Source organism: Poeciliopsis prolifica, unplaced genomic scaffold (genome assembly GCF_027474105.1).
Source record: "Poeciliopsis prolifica strain line A6 unplaced genomic scaffold, Auburn_PproV2 SCAFFOLD075, whole genome shotgun sequence".
NCBI lineage: Eukaryota > Metazoa > Chordata > Actinopteri > Cyprinodontiformes > Poeciliidae > Poeciliopsis > Poeciliopsis prolifica.
The window spans coordinates 839,654-861,846 of NW_026562450.1; the positions used below are offsets into that span (position 1 = coordinate 839,654).

Consider the following 22,193-nt stretch of genomic DNA (forward strand, 5'->3'; position numbering starts at 1 on the left):
TCTATTTGTTAAATGTCAGAATAATGAGAGAAGATTTTTCTTTACTTTCTTTCGATTTTTTAATTTCTGACAGGCTGAATCAGTTTTGTAGGCCATAATGCGCACCCACACACACACCCACACACGCACACACACACACACACACCCACACACGCACGCACGCACACACACCCACACACACACACACGCACGCACACACACCCACACACACGCACGCACACACACACACGCAAACCTTTTAAGCTCTGTCCACTGTACGACGGCTACCTTTGCAACTAAATGAAAGAATGATTAGGATGATTTCATGTTTGGATGACATCAAGTGTGTGCCCAAATATAAAATTCCCAGCTGATAAATTAAGATGTGGTTTTAATATTTCCACATGATTTTCTCTAATTATGAGACCACATAATTGGTGGATTGCACAGAACCATCAAGAAGAAAAAAAACAAAACAAAGCAAACCATAACATGATTTCGTCATCCCTGTTTCTCATTGCTGTGGTATTCTCAGGCTTACAAGTCTCCACTGTTTTCCTCCATTTCTTAAAATAAAATGTGATTATGGCCAAATACTTCAGTTTTAGCTTCAGCAGGTCCATAGCTTATGCTATCCTTACGGGCTAGCAGAACAAAATGGAATCAAACAATAGTTTGTAATTTTTGTTAGTCTGTATCTAAGCTACGCCCTAAAGAGAACATTCCCACAGTGTGTCATATCCCTTTACTTTGGCTTTGAGGGTGTACTAGAATATGTGACTACTTTATGTTAAAAGACAGTGCAAAGGAAGAACAAATGAAAGGGGGCCAAGAACAAAACCCAGTGGAACTCCATGATTCAAACCAAATAAAATGTTTAAATTACACTAAATTTGTAACTTCTAAACAATAATTTAAACAAAACAATCAAAGTATAAAGTCTAAATTGATTAATCTGTTCTTTATAAAATCTGGGAAAAAAAACAGGGGAAACCAGCACATAATCATAACTTAAGAGTGAAATTATGAAAGTAAGTAACAGATAAATGGAATAACATTAATGGAGTGTCTTTTTTTTTTACTAGTTTTTTTTCTAGATATTTTGAAGTTTGTGTTTGTGTGTGTGTGCATGGGAATAAGCCTGGTCACACACACCAAAGCCCAGCTAATGTGATAAAAAAAATAAAAAAAATCGGACTTGTCAGGTCACCACAGCCAAGTTTGGATTCAATGACCTCGAACATCCCATGATGGAAGACAAATACAAGAGATACCGCAGAGTGGAGGACGAACAAATAAACTACAGACTGCAAGGCAGTGAAGACTAAACAAAACAAAAAAAAAACAAAGACAAACTGGACCAACAGAGACACAAAAGGACAAACAACATCTGACTGATTATAAGCTCTCAACTTAGCGAAGCCGTTTTCTTTTTCCCCTCTCAGGATTAATTCGCTTTCCCATTCAGCTGCAAAAACATCTGCAATTTCCCACGATGTCAACAGTGCTTTAAAAATTATTTCTGAAATGTGAGATCATAGCGTCACAATGAAAGGTGGTCACTAAGAAGGTCATGTTCTTCTTAGGTTTCTGGCTTTTTATCTGGACACAGCATCAATGTAATCCATTCCTTTAATAACATTCAAATGACTTAGATGATTTCATAATTCCAAAATTAAACCTTAATGAAACTCTGGTCACTCAGCTTTTCTTATGCTACTGTTGGTAAACACCTTAAACAGTGTTCTGATTTTTGTAGCAAAAAGCATCAATATAAATTTTTTACAAATTTACAACAGAAAAAAACAAACAGAAAAAACATGAGCCAAAGGTTTTGCTTCCTACAGTGAAGAAAAACGCTTAGTCCTTAGAAACCATTTTGACCTGCGGCCCTCCCCGCCCGTCTTGTTCCACTGATTTCATGGATATCTTCTGGTTGTCCTCCCCGTCATCGCTTCCTCTAACCTTGCCACTCATTTCCAGTTCAAAGGTCACAGGTGGCACCGCATGGTCACGTCCCTAAGCCTGTGTGCTGACTCCAGTGCTCTTCTTCAAAACAGGATGAATGATGCACAAATTAATGCACTCTGCCAGAGCAGGAAATCCATGTCAGGACATATGGATGAACTTCAAGGACACAGCACCACCTATAGGCCACAAAATGTTGAACAAGACGACACGAGCAGCAAAAGACAAATGTTCCAAGGGTTGATGAAAGGAATCATTTAAATTTAAGATCAATTTGAGGGTTTTATTTACATGTAAATATGAACATGTGATTCTTAAACTTTAAGATGACTCAAGTTTAGAAAACACCGTGTGAAAATAAGGGGAGGTTTTCTACATAGTTTTAAAAATATGTCACTGATGTTTAATGTCTTCACTTACAGCAGGGCAAGAATTAAAAGCATGCATCTTAGAAGTAGTACATGAACGATGAGCATGTTTTAGATCACATGTGTCAAACTTGAGGCCCGGGGACCAAATCTGGCCCGCCATAAGATTTTATGTGGCCCTCTGGAACCTTCAATATAAAAGTTAAATTAATATTTTATCAATCAACTCAAAGCGGTTCTTATCTGTATACTGCTAAAAAACATTAATGTTGAAAAAGAGCACAGAAGCATCAAATAAAGATAAACTTTCAGAAGAGTACACCCAGAGTCATAAAATGTAAGTGTGATAACACAACACATAGCAAAAAACCAAAACCATAATAGAAAATCTCCTCTCTGTTAATGTATACCAAACCCATGAAATGGAAAATTTACTTTTATGGAAAAACATCTCCCCATCTCCTTAGTTGTGGTAAAACACTTCTGATATTGCCTTTTGTTCAGAAATGCATCAACAGTAGGAGTATGTTAGGTGTATCCAAATGTCTTGCACACATTTGTCCTCTCACGGTTATTACTGGCTTTGCTGCTTCTAATACGCTTTTCCTTCCACTAAACTTTCTAGTAATAAGTCTGGGTAAAGCCACAAAATAGGTTCATTTAATATTTATTGGTCTGCAATTGATGAATGTACCTTATTACTAAGAAACCGAATTTCTGGTTTTTCTTGCCTGTAAGCCATTATCATCAAAACTGGCTGAGTTAAAATCTTATTAATAAAAGTAATGTTTGCACTTTTTTATTGCCTTACAAAAATGAAATAGCCTTTCAGTTATGTAAAAAAAAATTAGAAGGTTTGTAAACCTTTCTGTTTATCCCTTATAAAAGAAACCAAAAAAAAGTATTTACAGTTGCTTTAATGTCATTAAACCTCTAAAAATGAGATAGACTGAAGGTTTAAAGTGCAGCCTTGAGTAAGCCAAATTAAATATGTCGCAACTTTGATGTTTCAGTGCACAGAGGACAGAGTCCAACTCTGCAAGCTGCACATTACTGGCACCAGATGCAATTATCTTCACACTATCTCTCTCATTTATTTATTTATTTTTGCCGTTTCTCTCCCCCCGCACGCACACACACATTCATCTATGCACACATAATTACATCTTTCTATCTTCGCATTGGCTTCCATTCATTTTTCATTCACTCCTATAGCCTAACCCCAGACCCTTACACTAAACCCAACCATTAACCCAAAATCAACACTTCTATCGTACTCAAAACATTGTAAAAACGAGCTTTACAAGGTGAGAAATGCTAAAACACACATATATAGGAAAATACACACACCTACTTGACACAAGCCAATTCTAAATACACACACCATACAGTGATAAAGGAGGACATCATGCTACTTTACAGAGGAGCAGAGCAGGTGCAGTATAACTGATGAAACACTGCTATTTATAGAATCACTGGCACATCTAGTTACAGGTCATATTGTGTGAAAGGAAGACAGTATACATAAAGTCAGCTCCAATTGCTATAGTAATGAGATATATAGGTAATCTGTCAGCTGTAAGGTTAAAGAGCATTCACCCTATTTTTCAGGCATGAATATGTCACAGTGCACTTTGTTATAAGCAGATAGATTATAGGGATCATAATTAGGCTTGAAGATTAGGTTCTTCTAAATGAAAGTCAGATAGCAAGGCTATTTGTCCTGTGACAGCTTACTGTGGGATATAGCAGATCAGATTGAGCAACTGCTACTGAGTGAATGTATGTTGTCATTCTAAATATTCAAACCAGAAACCTTGGTATTTATTTCAGATAGAAGGATTTCAAACATGGATTGCAACAGATACACACTTCAGCACAAGATTGGCTAACTATACGTGTTAGAGAAAATATTGTTTTGAATTATACTTGTGACCTACTTCCTGTCACACTGAAAGTAAGAAATACATAAAAGATTGAATTGATTTTCTAGTAGTGCTTTAGCTAGTGCTGGACAAGATTCACTGGAGTTTAGCAATTTGCCTCTGTTAGCAGATTCTATGCAAATGTTGTGGGTTTTAGTTCCTGAATTGAATTCTCAAAACTTTATCAAACTGTGCTGTTAAACAAAATCATGCAACAACTCGAAGCATAATCATACAGGCATGATACTAAACTGTAGCTCACCAGCAGTTAAGCTACAATTAACTGGCTACTGAAATTTACCCTAGCTACTGTTAGCTTCAGCAGCTAATGAAGCTGCAGTTATCGTTAGCTACTGGAGGGCTAACTTAAGTAGCTAAAGTTTGCTGTAGCTACCAAAGTTACAGTGAACTGGTTTTAAATTCCTGAAGGAAACCCGGTTCAGTCCTGGTCCTCTAAACCAGGATTCTTGCTTTTCTCACTGCAAGTAATTTTTTTGTTTCTCCAATCTGAATCGTTTGCAAATTAAATTTTGCAGAAGTTAATTACCTTTTTTGAGAATAATTTAAAAATTTTTAATTTGGGGGGAACCGGAGCACCCGGAGAAAACCCAGAGACTTTTTTTTTGGTCCAAAATATGAGCTCTAATTTCAAATGGCTCTGACCTGGACACTTTGTCCAGTTGCTTGTTTTTGTTCTTCTTTTCCATTTTTGGTCGTTCCTGAGTTGCAAAGTATGTTGTATCATTTTTCCGCAGGAGACTGCCTCCACTTGTTCAGGTTCTCCTGGTTCTTCTCTTCACCTCAATATCCCCTGACAGAGCTTCCTCGAAGAGATGGTCCATATCCATAGATGCAGGGTCAGAGATGTTATTTTCAGCCGTATTTTCTTGACGCCTGGCCACTTTCCTTCTTGGAGGTCAGAGTTCCTCTCTGTCTTGCAGCTCCGTCTTCAGATTTTCCCGCTCCGTTTTGTAGTTAACATGTCGGGCAGATTGCATCTTTTGGGACGCAGTGAGTTGATTTTGGAGAGCAGAAACGTCTCCTTCATATCTAGTTTTAAGGTGTTAATAGGAAACTTTGGTCTGCTCTAGTTCACTTTGGAGATACTGAATCGTCTGTGCGGATTGCTGCTGTAAGACAGTGAACTCTTGTTCTGCTCTCTGACACAAATTGTTTTTCTCTGATTGGAGTGTGTTGGATTAGATGACAGTCATATTTTGTCCTTTCCAAATTCAGTTCTATTTCACCTCATACTCATGACAGTCCACTTCCTGTCTCAGTGCAGGAACATTTGTTTCATACCTGCAGTTGAGATGTTGATATAAAACCTTCATCTGCTCCAGTTCCCTCTGCAGATGCTTATCAAAGTTGATCAAATCATCGTCAAACATTAAACTAGAAATGCTAGCATTTTCTTTAAAATATTGATTATTTTGATTTCAGTGTTATCTACTGACATGTCAAGAGTATTACAGCAATGTGGCAGATTTGAATGGTGAACAGAGGACCTGTCAAATTGTTTCCTCAGTTAGCTACAGTATACAACATTTATTCATAATCATGTTCTTTTGTTTTAATGCATGTAAAGCACAAAAAAAGCTAAAATTACTTTGTCATCATCCTGTATTGCTATTTAGACTCAGTCAGGTAAATTAGAACAACAGCTAGTGAAACTGATTTCCAATACTCATCATCATTGACTGCTTTTCTTCCTGTCAGCGTTTGGTGTGTGTCCGTTTCTCAGTGGGATTTACAAAAAGCAGGGGAGGAAATGCCAACAGGGACAGAAAAAACAAGATTCCACTGAGGGCATCGATAACGCGCCCTTCCATCTCTGTCCCTGTCCCTCCTCTCTAAACAGGACATTCACATCCACGCCCGTCGTCCCGACCATCAGCACCCTCAGAGTTGGAGAGCCTCCTGCATCCTAGCGCTTCCTCCTGTCGTAATTTGCTCCGGCGAGAATGGGGCAAGTATTCAACAACTTCCTGTTGGGGGAGGAAATTGCTCTTTGGTTTTGTCTGAGATGATGTCGGTATTGCTTGTGACTTCATACCGATTCCGTTCCTACTTCCTGTAGGGATTTTAAAAAGGAGTGGACAGTAGACAGAATGCCTAAACTAAATGTCTGGTGTTAAATCACAATATTTTGGGGTATAAACTGTAGATGAAAGCAGCAAATGGGGCAAATTCAAACTAGATCAAGAGACTGCAGCTTCCCTTGATGTCTGGCCAGCAGCATTTTGTCAGTCTTTATCTCTGAGAGGTTCCTATCAATACTTCCTCTTTTTTTGTTGTCATTTTTAACCACTTTTTTCCAAAACAAATTCAAAATGTTATAATTTAAGCCAATCGTTTCTGTGGCCGCAATTCCAAGCCATTTTAATTTTATTTAAAAATATTACATTTTGTACTGGAAGGAACATTGACACATGGTTTTTGGAATATTTTGCAAATGAAAATAAAAAAAATGTTGCATGTATTTATATTGAACTTTTGTGACTCCTTGCTTGTCGTAGAAACCTATTTCACTACAGTGACAGTAACAAGCAGCTTTATAAACACAGAGACTGAAGTTCTGCATTCTTCTTTGCAATTTTGCCCAAGCCAAGTCAAAGTACATTGTTTCTTTCCAATAGATTATCATCTGGATTAAGGCTTTAATGTAGACAATGTCATTGTATCTTTGGGATTTTGCAGCCACTAACAAGTCTTTAAGCTCCGACCGGTGTCCTCGTCCTGCTGTCCTGTCAACGGTTTCCTCAACATTTTTTCTATTATGTGACGATCTCACACATGACATTCATGGCAATAATTGTGCCACAAACAGGGTGAATATATCCGAGCTCGAATTCAGGATTGCTATCCTGTTCTTGCTGTCCTACTTTCAGAGCATCTATTTGAAGTCTACAAAAACACATGTGCTGAATAAATATTAGCTTTCCTGGGAGAGTCTTAAGATCCGCCAAAAATGTGCAGAGTCAGAAAATTTCTTGAGGGCACATGAATGTTTTTTCTAGTACTTATGCAACGGAAAAAGACAAAAATGAAAAATACAGTCGAATCCAATGGATTCTGGATTACCCTGAAGTTCGGATAACACACAGGTTTGGTTTTCTTGAAACAGAACGTCCATCCATCCAAATGTGTACGTTTAGGTAAGTGTGTATATTTTTATTTGTATTTTTTTTTTTTTTACATACAATGCTGTGCACATGAGGAAAGGTCAACTTTTCTGTCATTGGCTGTGGAGACTTTAGACTTTTGTAACAACCCTCATTTCAACAACCAGGAGCCAATAAACTCCACCTTTACTGTTCTTATTTTACAACTCTTTGTAAGCTTTTAATGCCACACAGTTGTCATCAACCTGAGTAATGTAAGCTCTCCAGTCCTCCTCTCTATTCTGTTCGACCAAACACTCATCACAGGAAGGGGGGGTTAACTTGTCAACAGATGAAACCTTAAAATCCAGGAAAGAATAATGCAGCATTAAACAAATACACATAAATCACATGAGCTAAACTAATAAAACACTTTCTTAAATGTAGTTTCTGAGCAGCTTTATCAAATGCTTCCCAAGAAATTGATAAGGCAAATGGATACAACTTGGATTAAGTATTTCCAAGAATCTCTTGTTCCTAGAGAAATCAGGTTTTCAGCGTTGAGGAAATGCTTGTGATTCTCCATCTTGTTGTGTGCTGCAGTGCATAACCACACGGTACTACTCAAGACTTCAGTGCACCAACGCTATCTTTCAGATCCTCTTCCTTCCTAAATTTGTTATGTCAAGGGTTTAAAAAAAAAAAACACTGATAAGGTTGCCTTCTATGCTGCTTTCTGATAGGCACTTGGATGCACATATGAAAAATATCTGAATAAAATACTTGAACATGTAAACATCTCTTTGTGTCAGTGGTAGCAACTCTGATTTATTGTCAAAATGGAAAACAAGTAAAGTATGAGGCCAGTAAAATAATTTACAGCATTTCTGCACTTGCACCATCTACAGTATTGTGTACTTTTCAACAGAATAGATGCTAAAAATGCAAAATCTTGCAAAGTATTTTTGGTCTATTTTCTAGTACAAATATCTTAGTACTCTTGAAATAACTTTTCATCAAAATATGCACTCCATTGTCAGATTATTTCCCTCCTAAAAGACATTTTTTACATATTTATTTTAACTTGAGCACCTATCCTCTAGATTGTCTCTGGATTCAAGGTTATTGGATGGATTCTCCCTTTTCCCTTCTTTTAAGAAGTTTTCAGAAAATCAGAAAACGTGTGGGGACTTTTGAAAACTGAGTTGAGAAAAAAAACAACTGTCAGGGCGAGAATTGCTTAAATGAGAAGATTAATTTAAGATTATTGCCAAAACCTTTGTAGATTGTGTTTTTGTTTGTCTCTCACAAGTTAATACTTGTGAAAATAGGTTCAATATTTTAAATAGTATCTAAAAATATACTTTTACTCAAGTTGCAACCTCAGGTCACTTAAAATGTGTTCAGCCACAAAGTATTTCAAGATCATCTCCTTTAAATTAATAGTTTTGGGTTTATTCTTTTTGTTATATGCCGTTTTTAAGAAATTGATGTCACACTCTCTGCCACAGACGTCCATATCTGGGAAAATACCTTTTGACTCAACGCTCAAACTCAATTGTAAGAGGGTTTTGTTTTTTTGACTGAATCTTGGATTTGGTGCAAATCTGTGTTTTCTTGGGAAAAGCTGATTGTATCTAAGCAACAGGCAGCGAGCTGTGACGTACATGTTGCAATTTAGAGAAAAAACATGAAGAAAGGATAAAGAAGCTGCTGATAGAATCTCAGAGCTCAGGTTGCAAATTTGCCTTTATTTCCCGCATTTCAGTGAATGGATGAAGACCGCTTATAATGTACAGAGTGACAAAAATGGAAAGTAAACAGATACTGATCACAGTAGCGTGCCAGTATTTCCCTCAACACACATTTGGGGTTTCTTCTTCCAGCTCTTCTTGAGCCAACTAGCTGGTTGGTTCGTAGCTCGTTTTAATTAGCTGTCAAACTTGAAAACACACCGTTGGCTATTCCTTGACATAAAAAGGAGCAAACTTACTTGAAGCTCCTCTGCTCAGTCTCTTCCAATTAGACAAGAGACTTGCATCTTTATTTCACTCGTCGCCCTGGAGGCGCCCCACAGGACGGACGGAGGAACCACGCAACAATCTACATCTGTTTGCCGTCAGCATAGGTGTAGTGGAGCGTGAACGTGCGTGGCCATACATTTAGGTTTCTGTCAGGCTGCGTTCGCTCACCGAAGGTTCATGTGAGGTTTTCATTGTTTCCACCTTTGATCCGCGGCCTGTTTTCGTAACTTTGTTTAATTTACGATGACAGTCATACTAACCAGGGCTGAAGTGAGCTGCTGTTCAGCCCGATTCATGGAAAGTGAAAAAAAAAAAAGAATATTCAAGGAGCTCAAAGAAGAGAGAATTTTGAATGTTAACAGATTATATACAAGTCTGTTTGAGAAGCAATGAGCTCATGTAAAATAAATGTTTTGCACAAAAAGAATCAGAAATGAATTGAAAAAAGAAAAGCTGAAAATATGGGAGGTGAGTGGACATCTATGCGTTAAACATTGTAAAACAAGGCAAAAAAAAAAACAACTCAAGTATTAGGAGGATATGCACAGACAAAATACATGTTTGGTTTGTTCACAAATCCCCTTGTAAATCTTAAGATGTGAAGTCGCCATTTGGCTGCTTTTTAAAAATATAAGCCTTGTAAGACATCAGGAAAAGCTCTTAAATCCTTGTGAATCTTTGACAACGACCAATTAAAATTCCAGTTAAGGCAAACGTGTGAATAAATTAATTGTGTGTCATTGGCACACAAAACCTTTATGTCACATAGTGTTATGTAAAAGCCCATTGACTTTGAGTTACAGTTATTGCTCCTCCTGTGATGATATCTGGATGGCTAGATATCCAGAACCCAAAACTGGTCAAGTTTGTTCGGTTGTGCCGTGCTTGGCTTTACTGAGGACAACAACTAGAAAGAAATAAAAATATATAAACCGACTGCTGCCACTCAAACAATGGAGCCAGTATCTGAGAAAAGACTGCCAAAGTTTGTCCGGCTAAAACAAAACGTCATCCACTTGCTTAAACTAAGGAGGAGCTGAGGGTTGATTTATATGCCTTTAAAGAGTGGTAAACATTAGCTGTTGCAGTGAGTTTTAGGAAAGATGCTAAGCTGATCCTAAGGTGATATTAGTTGATGTTTGAAACTGTAAAACTGGGCAGAACATTGGTAAAGATAACAACTTTGAATTCCTGTGAAAAAAAGTGAGTAACGGAGTCAGAGGTGAACATTTTCATCCACAAATTGGCAAGGTTTTGGGATAAAATGGCTTGATGAATTTATGAAAACCACCATTGATAACTGAGATTAACCTTTTACATTAATGTTTAGCTATTTAAGAAGTATGAAGACTGGACTTTGGAATGATGAGCAAGAAGAACACATCCATCAGAAGATTTTTATCTTCCCTGATGGTGCAGACATTTTCCAACATCACCAAACTTGAAATCTCCTCGAGTCCCACCCATTATTTTTACACATGGACTGTAAAACACAGAGCCAAAATGTTATAAAATTGGAAAATGTTTAGTTCATAACAGTAGCAGGAACAAGACAAAAAAAAAAGGCTAAGTTGAATGGATTGAATTTCACAACAAACTGTTTTTCTGGATGTTTTTATGGAGTTTCGGTTATTGTCTCCCAGCTGTAGTAAAATCTTTACAGAATTGCACAGAATCTTAGAATAAAAGTTGCGTTTGCTGGTGGACACTAGGAGGATGGGAGGGGGTTATCTACAGGGAATAGAGGGGAAATGTGCAAAATGTCAACTGAGACTTTCAAATCTCAGTCATGAGGAATCCTGAATCTCTAAAACTGACTTTGAAAAGTCTTAACTCTCATGTTAATGCGTCTGTAATGGCTTTTACTGTCATAATTTGCTGGCAAATCTGAGGTGCCCTCAGAACTTTTTTTAACATAAACAAACAATATCATTTATCTCTCCAAAACCAAATCTGTATCTGACTCTTCGTTCCTGGAATGCTCCAGCCCCATTAAACTACTCACGTTTGACAGCTTGCCCACAACTTGTATAACAAAACCAAGACAACGTTAAGAAGCGGATTTATGAGCAGAAAACATCAACTTGGAAGGCCCAACGTACGAGAAAATCTTCTTAACCCGCTGAAGCTGCTCAACGTTATAAATAGAAGCAGCATGAGGCACAACCTAAACAGTTGCTGCCATAGTAAATATTGTTCATTTGAAAGGCATGTGTGCTTTTTTGGTACCAACAAGACTCTGTTGGTACCAAACATCTTCCATTTCTGAATAACGGAGACCTCAGAACTTGTTGGGACACTCAGCATTGCCCCCAGTTTAGGCTTGACACAATCTGGTGACTTTATTGCTTGGTTCCTGCTGTGATATAATCAACCGTGGGACTGCATAAACACAATTATGTTTCACTCCAAATCCTCTTCAATCAGCAGGACAGATGAAATGAGTCCTGAATGTCATTGGCTTTTATTATGAATTGGACGTTGGATTTAGAGGGAATAAATTAAAGCTTTAACATCTGGATTTGCCTTGTAACATAAAGTGGCAAAAAAATTAAATGCCATTAATATTTTCAAGAGGGCACACTATATCTCTACATAAATACAAAAGGATTATAGAAGGATCATAGTTTTAATCATACTAATGACTGACCTATGTTTTTTGAATTTCCTGAAGCCGGAGATGTTCTACTTGACCAGTGTGTCTGTGTCTCTTTCATCCATTTTCTTGTACGATCTATGGCTTTTTGTAGACAAAAGCAGCTGCCAAGCGGTGATTAACAAACATCAGAATACCATTTAAACCTGTTCCCATCGTACGCTGACAAATTACCAATAGATGTGAGCTCATGTCCGTAAAAACCTCTGGAGTCCCTCGGCTTTCTCCTGGTAAAGCTCATGACTCGGCCGTCAGAGTGGGCTGTACGACAGCAAGACGCAGGACCAGAAACACTCAGCCACACGAGCCGAGGCGCGGAGTGATCCTCCAGCGGCGGCAGGCGCCCGCGCGTCAACCAGATGCTTGAGGTTGCGGTTGACCAGTCGAAGATCCATCACGTCAGAACAGAGAGTGCCGCCGCATTTGACAAATGTACACTTTCATACAAAGACGGGAACATGTGGGCGGCCTTGAAAACCGAAAGCGTGTCACGTTGGATGTAAACAAAGCAGGAGGTTGTTTTTCCCTCTGTTTTCTTTTTGCAGTCACTTCATTTTTCAAAGGTAGAAAGCAGGAGGGAAAACAGAAGAGAATTGTTTCCAGTCGATTCTTTCCTGCTCCCAGATTATGGAAACGAAACATGCTTGAGTATTGGGAATTGTGTGGTTTTCCTGTCATAACTCTTAACAGGACAGACACACATACAAGAATATGAGATTGTTTACGCGAACTGAGTGAAGACATTCTGAAACTAAGAAAACATCTATCAATTAATCCATCTATCTTAAAATGGAGTAGTTGAGTCACTGTAATGATAGGAAAAAAAGTGTAAAATGTGGGTCAACTGAATTGCAATTCTGAACAAAAATTGCACAAATTTCATGTTGCATAATATTATGTAGCCCAATTAGGAAACTTGCTCATCCCATATGCCGAGGTATGGAGGAGGATCTATGAGCCTGTGGGACAAGTTCACCTCCAAAATCCCTGAGAACCTTGTTAGAGTGCATTGATTCATTAACTCTTCAATTCATTGACGGTTTGATTCCATTCTGGGACTTGATGTCCATCACATGCCATTGTGTGCTGCACACAATGGGAAGGTTAAATGGATGTGGTTTGTTCTCAGGGTTTTTGTAGTAGGATAATGAAAACAAAGCCACACAGAAAATGTTGGTCAGATATTTAAAAAAAGCATCCCTGCACCTGTTACATGGTCACACAAATGATGGGGGTAGATGTTACGGCGTAAGTTTCCATGCTGAGAAATGTCACTAGTTTGTTCAACATCTTTGAGACTAAATGATCTAAACAGTTAAAAATAACCAACAGTTTATACTGCAACACATGAAAAAATATTGCTATTTTTTTTAAACAAAAAATAGCAATAAAGAAAATAAAGAAAATCCAGTGGGATTTAAATTTAATGCATATTGCACACTTTCCTCAACGTCCTCCAAGAATATAAAACACAGCCCAGATTTGATTTAGAGACGAGACCCGTCACATAGTTTTCCCCCCATTTGGGACTGATATCAGGTTTCAGTCGAAAAGTACAACCAGATGTTGTTTAGCGTAAAATAAATTAACTCTGCAACAAAACATTCCAGTCCGAGTTTTCTCCAAAGAACAAAACTCGCTCCATTAATCATCACCTATTAAACGCGTGGCAGTAAAAACCGTGGCGTGTTGACGCTGTGCTGTGTGAAGTGAGACTGATCAAAACGTTCTCTAGGAGAGTCAACGGCAATAAACGATCAACAGGATGATTGGGGAAGACTGAGCCTGAGGCTGGAAGTGGCCAGTCTGATTTGGGTTATGTAACTACAAGCATGCTGATGAGAGATTAAATTGTTTATGAAGACACCCTGAAGGCAATGCTGCACACAATAGGAGGGTTAAACCACAAACACCAGCTCTTTCTTCCACTCAGTCGAAGGAACCGAGTGGGAAACAAAACCAACTCACATTTATGCTAAAGTTCAACAAATGTTTGATCTGTGAAAGGATAGAAACTTTAAAGTTTTTTGGGGTTTTTTTTTACATTAAAAGATTTCTCTGAAAACAAGAGTGCCTTTTATTAATTCATTTAAAACAAGCTGATACCAGGATCAGATAGCCAAAGCATGAGTTACTGAAAGCAGGAAGCGGCTTTGTTTTATGTCTCTCTCACCAACTGAGGTTCATTTCCATCTGCCTTCATAAGATGCATTTCAACACAAAGTTTTTTTTTTTTGTTTTTGCTTTTGTTACACTTGAATGTTTCAAATGATTTTTAAAAATTGGATACAAGACAAAGAATATACGAGTAACTACTCTAATCACTCTAACTGGTAGGAGCCAGGCCAGCTGGGTTCGGAAAACTGTGTCCCAATTGAAAATGTGCAAAAAGTTTCATCATCTTTTAATCCTCTTAGAGTAATTTCGGCAGGGCAGTCTCACCATTGGGAAATGCTTTCTCTGTTTGTAGATGAGGACCATCCTCTGTAGTTTGTTGTCATTCCAAAGCCACAGAAATGATTTCCAATAATTGGAATTGAAATTTATAAATGATATTTTTTATTTATATTGGGCCTTTTCTGGTATTTAAATTGTTTTTTCTGACCTGAAACACTTGCGTCAGACAAACACCATAATAAAAAAAAAAAATTATGTCACCGTCAATCAGACATTTCAGTGAAGAAGTCTCCTTAGGGCTCCACTGAGGATTTGTGCTATCCAGGTCTTTACCATGCAGCTCAAAGTTTAAGAACAGATTTATGCGTGATTTTTTTTTCAATTAGCTTCTTTCCTGTGGTTTTTTTTTTTTTTTGCTGGCAGATGCTTTTTTTTAATTTTTTTTATTTTAGGTGTGTCTGTTTTGGCACATCAAGCCTCGAGGCATGACTGCATCAGCTGCTTAACGATGGATTAGTTCTGCTAGCAAAGAGCAACTCTGTAAATCTTCCCAAAGCTTTTCTAACAGACTAAGCACAGCTATTTCACAGGTCTGTTTCAAGAATTAAAGATTGAGAAACTAAAAAAGCCAAATTAGTTTTATTGTCGCACACCCGACAAACTCCTTGTCTTGAAGGTTATTCCTCCGTGAGGACCACCTTTGTAGAGTGCAGGGTGGTCCCGTTAATAGACCCTCAATATCTGACGTGAGCTCCAGAGTGAGGCCTGTTGAGGCTCCAAGATTGTAATCGAATCCCTTCTGTAAAATTCATCTCCAACTATGCCTTCTGATGAGGTAAGAAAGCTTTTCCATCTTCAGCAGATCAATTGTAAAACCTGAGTCAAATTTAACAAAAACTCCCTTTGTTGCTTCCACCAGCGAATCCCGAGTGAAGAACGCCCGGGGGACGCCAACGCCATCACTCACGTTGGGCAAATCCTCACATACTTAAACGGAATCTACTGGTAGACATCAACGTGCCAGAGACGCGCTCACAAATCAAAGACAAAAGACAAGCGTGAAATACGACTGGGTCCTGCAGGCTGCGCCAAAACAGGGCAGAGCAAGGCGGCGGATTCTGAAACACCCTGAGCAGACGGAACCGGAGACCCGATGACAGATGGGCCGAAGCAGAAATATTATCTGGGAATAAAGCGATGCAGCTGTCTGATAATGCTGGAGAGGAAGGAGAAGGGGAGACGGAAAGCGAATGGAGCGCCAGCAAAGTTTAAGATTTAGCTGCAGTTGATTGTGTAAGTTGAGGCCAAGCGGCGCTCGAGCGCAGATGGCAAGGCAGTCTTCTGCATCATTACACACACTTCATAAATCTACAGCGGCTGCCAACTTAGAGCATCTTAAACTTTGTTTTGTGCCCTTTGTGATGCAGTACAACATTTTGAACTCCTGCCTTTCTCATAGAGAGTAAATATCGATGTGCTAGCAAAAGTCATGTCCAAACTTTTCTAGACCGCAAATTCTCCTCTTGGTGTGAAAACTGTCGACTAGCCCTAAGCAGTAAATTCAGCTGGGGAAAAAAAAGTTTACAAGTGACACTGCACAGGACTTCATTTCATTAAGTAGTTTATTTATGTAGGGACTAGCTTAAGCTAGCCAATTTGTAATGCAAAGATGATAAGTATTTATTTCAAAGTTGGGATGTGAAACCAATTTAAAAAATAAATCATGGATTAAAAAGAACAAACATTTTTAAGCAGGAATGTCAGTTTTTTTTTGACAATATGAAAAAAACGTGCGAGAACGCTAAGTGGATACGAAGCCAGAAGTGGATTCTTGGGATCTTTGTGTAAAAGAACATTAAAACCAGTCACAGTTCTCAGCGTGAGTTCAAGAAATCTCTGGAAAACCACACTCGGTATTAGGAGCACAGAGAGTTGCTGCTGTTTTAAGACGATCGATTCTTCGAAACGAGTGTTTTCTTCCGTGCCGTCCACACTGACACTTCACCTACCCATTCAGTGCATTTACAATATCTAGCGCATCTTTGTCCATAGGAAACAATACTGTCAATTGCTAGAGAGTTAGAGCACTGATTTTGTTAAAAGTAATGATAGAGCGCCAGCTGAGTGCTCACCAATAGTTGCCAAAGGCAGATGATAGAGACGAGACAATGAAGATCCTGAGGAAAAATAGCTGCTCAAGGGAAAAACTTTCATAGACCTGATTCTTAATGAGCCACAAGATGTGTCCAACTTTAGAGCGAAGTTATGATGGATACATGACGTGGTTGGATCATCTCCAAAACCTCAACTCTTCCCACTCCACAATGGTCAGTGTCCATCAAGTTGGTCCAAGAAAGTTAAAGTGGTGAACCTACATTGACCAGGCCTCACTGATGAGTGATGGGTGGCCTGCAAGGTTCAAACTACTGTAGCTGCAACTGCTGAAGAAGTTAGTGTTGGTTCTGAGATCAGAAAGGGATCAGAACACACAGTCCAACAGTTTGCTGAGTGTAGAGATGCCCTACCGTAGACCGGACAGAGTGGCAGCTTTGCTCTGTTTCACCAGTAAAATGCTACCTGCTACAAGGCAAAACCTTTGAAGAGAACAAGACGTTTTGAGGTATTTCACAGATCTAATCCAGTTCAACCATCAAGTTCAATTTATGGAGACTTCAGCTCACATATCTCAGCACTGACAGGACCTCTTCGAGTCAGATGCCATAGACTAATTCTGCCAGGTATCTCTTGAGTGAAATGCCTGGAAGATCCCTCAGGGGAAATTTTTTAAAGACTTTATTGCAAATTTTCTTCCAGGGGAAAAAAAAAATACTTTGAGGATACATTCGCCTGGCAAGATTCTGCTTTCCTGTCAATGTTGCCTTCCATTCCCTCACCCGTAATATATTAGATCACATTATACATCATCATCGGCATGAGAACGGCCCCCACCAAGCCTCCTTCTCTCCTCATGGTTCCTCCGTTATTTCATCGTTCTGCCCACTCCAAGCAGATGCCAACACGCACCACATCCCTGGCATTTCCAGATATCAAGAGGTACAGCCAGGTGATTCCCAACAACTAAGAGCTGCAAGTGTGAACAGCAACTGCAGATAAAGTGCAGGAACTGTCTGCACATGCTTAATGTGTTAGACTGGCTAAAGAAGAACGAGTCTCCTGGGCCAAGCAGGAGGATGACCATCTGGACCTTCTTATATGAAGCAGAAAATAAAAAGCTGTTTTGTTTTACTTTGAACAACTGTGCTGGTTTAAACATGCAAACTTTCAACGTGTTGTTAAAAAGGAGTGGAAGCAACACAGAGATACAGAGACGGCGTTGTAAACCTTGTTTATAGCTTGATGGACTGATATACCATCATTAATTTTCAAAGGGTTTGCTTGGTAATGAGCTTTTCTTTATTTACGTTTTCCAGATTTTTCCACTGCAGTATTTTTTTAACCACCTGCTTCTTTTGCATCCCTTGCAAAAACAAAGCGCAACAAAAGTTAAAATAAATCTATAGTTTATTGAAATAACATTCTTACACATAGGACATTTTAGCAGAATTTCGTCTTTTAATTGAGGGAATTTATTCAAAGCTGAACGCAAATCTATGTTGAGAAATATATACTTGCAAAATTACACTAAACAGACCCATTGGCATCATCAACAGATTTTTGGGGAAGAACAATTTCCATTAAGATTCTTTCCCTCAACTAGTGAAAGTTCTTATTCATTTATTTATTTTGTGGAAATGTTTAATTAGTAATCCATGAGTTAATTTTTCTGATTTTACGCCAAGATGCATTCTCCTTAGCCACTTTTAAATGTGAGTAACAATGCTCTCATAATGTGTAGATTAACATAAGACATATTTTTATCTCAAAGTTTTTAAAACCTTCCTAAAACAGATATGACATTTTCACAGCTGCTGTTATCCAGTCGGGGATTTGGTTTGACTGAGGTTGCCGTTCAGTCCGTGTTTGGTTCCCCAGTTTATCAAAAACGGATCAGACCTTTCTAAATATTCCTGAAAATACCAAGCCTAGTTCTTTATTTCGTCTCCTGAACTACCACTTTGGAGAGGGATTTCACCGGATTTACTTCAAGGGTAAATCCCAGAGATGTCGACACAGAGCCAAGCTGAACGAAACCACATTAGTCCGCAGAAAAAAGCCAACGGGAGTCAGACTTTCCACAGCCTTGGGCAACGAATGGCGAGTCTGTGCAACAGGTGTGGCTGTCATAATTTTGATTATGTTTTTACAGTAGGATGCAACCGGAGTACATGGGGAAAACCCCACACATACGTGGAGAGGACATGCAAACTTCACACACACACCGTTTCTTTTCATCTACACTTATCCCGCCATCTGGCACAAGCCGGCTGCCTCTGTCATAGGGCAACAGGCGGGGGCCGCTGAGGACAGGTCGGCAGTCAGGACAACACAGAGACGCACGGGACTAACAACCAGTCACACACACAGAGGTCGCCTAAGGTCAATTAAGCCAACAGACAGGTTTTCTGGACTTTTGGAGGAAGCTGAGGTACCTGGAGAGACGCTTACATTACCTGTGTTACGTACTAACCATTATTTTATGTCAATATTGTTTAGCTGATAATTTCCACAGCTGGTCATAAGGGGGAGCAGCTCGCCAGATGCGTTTAAGGCACTTTTTAAAGTAGGAAATTAAAGTGAAGCCTCAATAACAAGCAAATAGTTTGAATAGAATAGAAAGAAATCGAATACAAATTAGACGATAGAAAGCAAACATTGCTGTGTAATGTTGCATCCCACCTCCCGTCAACACTATACCTGCCAAGTTTTGGATAGGGGAATATGGGAAATTTGATGGAAGGACAGTAACGTAAAAGCGAAGTTTGGGTTTTTGATTCTTTTAAATCATTAGTGACGTAATTATTGCAATTATTGCATGACAGGAAACTTGACAACACACGACGACATTCTGCATTTTCATTCAGACATTCGCTTTCTCTTAAAAATGCCCGCAACAGCTCGAAGGTCTGGCTTTGTTTTCTCCGGAGGGGAATATTCGGTTGTTTTTTTTTTTATTATTTACAAAATACTCCAGCATATGTATCCATCAGCCAGAAGCTAATGCCGTAAATCAGGCGGCGCGGGGGCCGGCAGGTGTTTATCGCAGGCGGACAAACCTTTGACACTGAGCTAGTCAAGACACTAAAATGTTATGTAAAAGCTGGAGGAGGGGGGAGAAGGGCGGACTGGGCGACCTGTGAGGACTCATGGACGAGTTGAAGACACATGCGGCCTTTCAGCGGCCGCCGCCATTCCGGCGGCTCCTTAAAGCAGGCGGCAGCTGAAGAGGAGCCCAGTGACGTCACATCACAGTGGTGAGTACAGCACCGCATGTCAAAGGTCTAAACAGCTGATGGAGGGTTTTATGCATCAGAGGAAGTAGAGTAGAATCACAAGTAAAAAAAAAAAAATACACTCAAGTATATATAAAGATGAATCACTTCTCATTTCTGTGGGTTAAGAAGACTTCAGTCTGCTTTTCTCACAGTTTCAGGCAACACTTCACTTTTTGTTTAAACTTTTTTTTTTTTTTGGTTGTTTATTTTTTATTTTTCCCTCACACATGTTTAGCTTTCACAATGTGCTTCTAGTTTTCAGATGGACAATGATTAATGCAAACCAAAGCTGTGCAGTCTTTACAGTTAAGGAAGGTTCAAAAGTCCTGACTATCTTGTAATATATATTAGCTCGTGTCTCAACTTTGAACCCTGAGGGTTTTTAAAAAAAAAAATCTTTTTATTTATTTTTCAATTATTTCTCTTGTGACACCCTGGAAAGAGTTGCTTTTTCAGAATCCCTGTGATGCGTTCACTGTCATCCAACACAAAATCAGCAGATGTCTCTTACCACATAGTAGAACTGCATGTCTGTCCACAGGGGTGAGTCTCATATGTCCACAGCTGGAAGACTGGAGGTGAGTGCGGCAGGTCCATCCACCAGAATCATTAGTCCATATGTGTGTGTGCGTGTGTGTGTGTGTGTGGCTCAGGTGTATAAATCAGGTGCTGATGAGGGAACGCGACTCCCTCCTCTGTTAGTCCTTCTCCCTCTTCTTCTGCCTCTCCGTCACGATTCTGAACTAGCTGCAGTTTCTCTCTTCCCTCCTGCACTTGATGTCACTCCTCCCCATCTCATTTGTTTCTTTCCCTCCTCTTCCTCCTCCTCTCCACATGACTTCAGTCCCCAGCCCCTCCCACTTGCTGTTTTGGCTTCACTTCCTCCAGTACATATATATATATTTTTCTGTCCCCTTGCTAACCTCAGTTCTTCTCCTTCCCTCTTTTTATTTAGTTTTTATTTAAATTATTTTCTCTTCAGCCTAACTCTTTAACCATGTCAGATGCCCCTCTCCCTATTATTCACCTTCAGTGGATAATTAGTGAAGCCTCACAAGCTGCTGCACAACAACTGTCTCACTCTGTTTCTCTCGGTGCTGACGGCAGATTGCTGTCAGCTCTTCCTGCATTAGCTGCTGTGTGTGTAAGTGTGTGTGCGGGACGTAGATAGCATGGCACGCTCTGAGCTGTCAGAAACAGGAAGTATGCAGCTTGGTAGTTTGGCCCTGATGAAAGCGGCCCCCCTCTGTGTGCGAGTGTGTTATTCTAACACGCTCTATGGGAATAGATGGAGAGGTGCAACAGCCGCGGTAAAGGGAACAGCTGTGGGTGTTTGTCTAATTAGTTTATCCTCCTTTATGTGCAAAATCAATATGATCCTAGAATACGCATCATCTTTGGAGACTTAAAGTTCTGGTTGCGTGGAAAAAGCATTATTGGTTTTATTTTAATATGTTGCTTTTTAGCTTTTATCCATATTTGTATATCGCTCCTTGACTCTTCTTCTCCTCATTAAAACTCAATTTTGTATGTTTAGGAATTTGTGAGGGCCTCATCAACAGCGGCAGGTCCAGTTGTCAAGTGCTACTCAGGTGGGACGTGTGATTGATAGGAGCGGAGCACTATGCACAGTCGAAGGAACTTCTGCACCTTACTTTATACTCTTTAAACCATAATAGTTTTTCTCTGTGCTGGATGAATTGCAAGCTTACTAAAACGCGCCACAGAAGCTTGATGGTTGGGTCTAAACTCTGCTGGCGGTATCGTGCTGTGGAGAGTCTTTTCTTAAGAGGAGGAATCTGGTGGTTGACTGGAAGATGGATGGAAGTGAATAGAAGAGAATCCTGGAATTAAACCAGAAGACCCGAGCTGAGAAACGCTGATATAGATCATAACATATTTGTGTCTTGGGAGGGTGCAGTCAAAGTAAAGACCTACATTCAGTTATGAATCTCTGACAAGATGTGGGGCTTTTTCCTCTGTCCAGTCTGGCTGAGGACATCAGTAATGTCTAATGTTGTAGATATTTCAGTCTCTAGATGTGCCAAACTAGAAACACACACTTAGAGACTTATAGCTGTAATTGTACCGAAATGTGATTGTAGAAATTATCTCTAGGGGGTTAAATATTAATTCATGCTGCACATTTCAGATGTTTTGTAAAAAAATAAATAAATCTTTGAATTGTCTTGGTTCAATACTGTCAATACTTTGAGTGTCTTCAGAAAGACGGCTAACATACACATACATACACCTATCTGTGTGTGTGTGTGTGTGTGTATTTAAGAGTCTTTCAGTACACATCAGCCACAGAGACAGCCCTATAATAAAACTAGCGTTTTATTGTGAAGTTGTCACTTTGTTGCACTACACACTCAA

The 22,193-nt window shown here is 39.2% G+C and overlaps 1 protein-coding gene across 1 annotated transcript in view; it reads right to left on the minus strand.

The window, feature by feature from the left end:
• Positions 1-20,594, minus strand: part of arhgap36 (Rho GTPase activating protein 36) — a 52,860-nt gene extending 32,266 nt beyond the window's left edge. Inside the window, exon 1 of the mRNA XM_055021338.1 lies at positions 20,326-20,594. Within this exon, the coding sequence (XP_054877313.1) occupies positions 20,326-20,343 (18 nt within the window). The 5' untranslated portion in view covers positions 20,344-20,594. The remainder of the gene's footprint in view (positions 1-20,325) is intronic.
• Between the last annotated feature and the right edge of the window lie 1,599 nt (positions 20,595-22,193).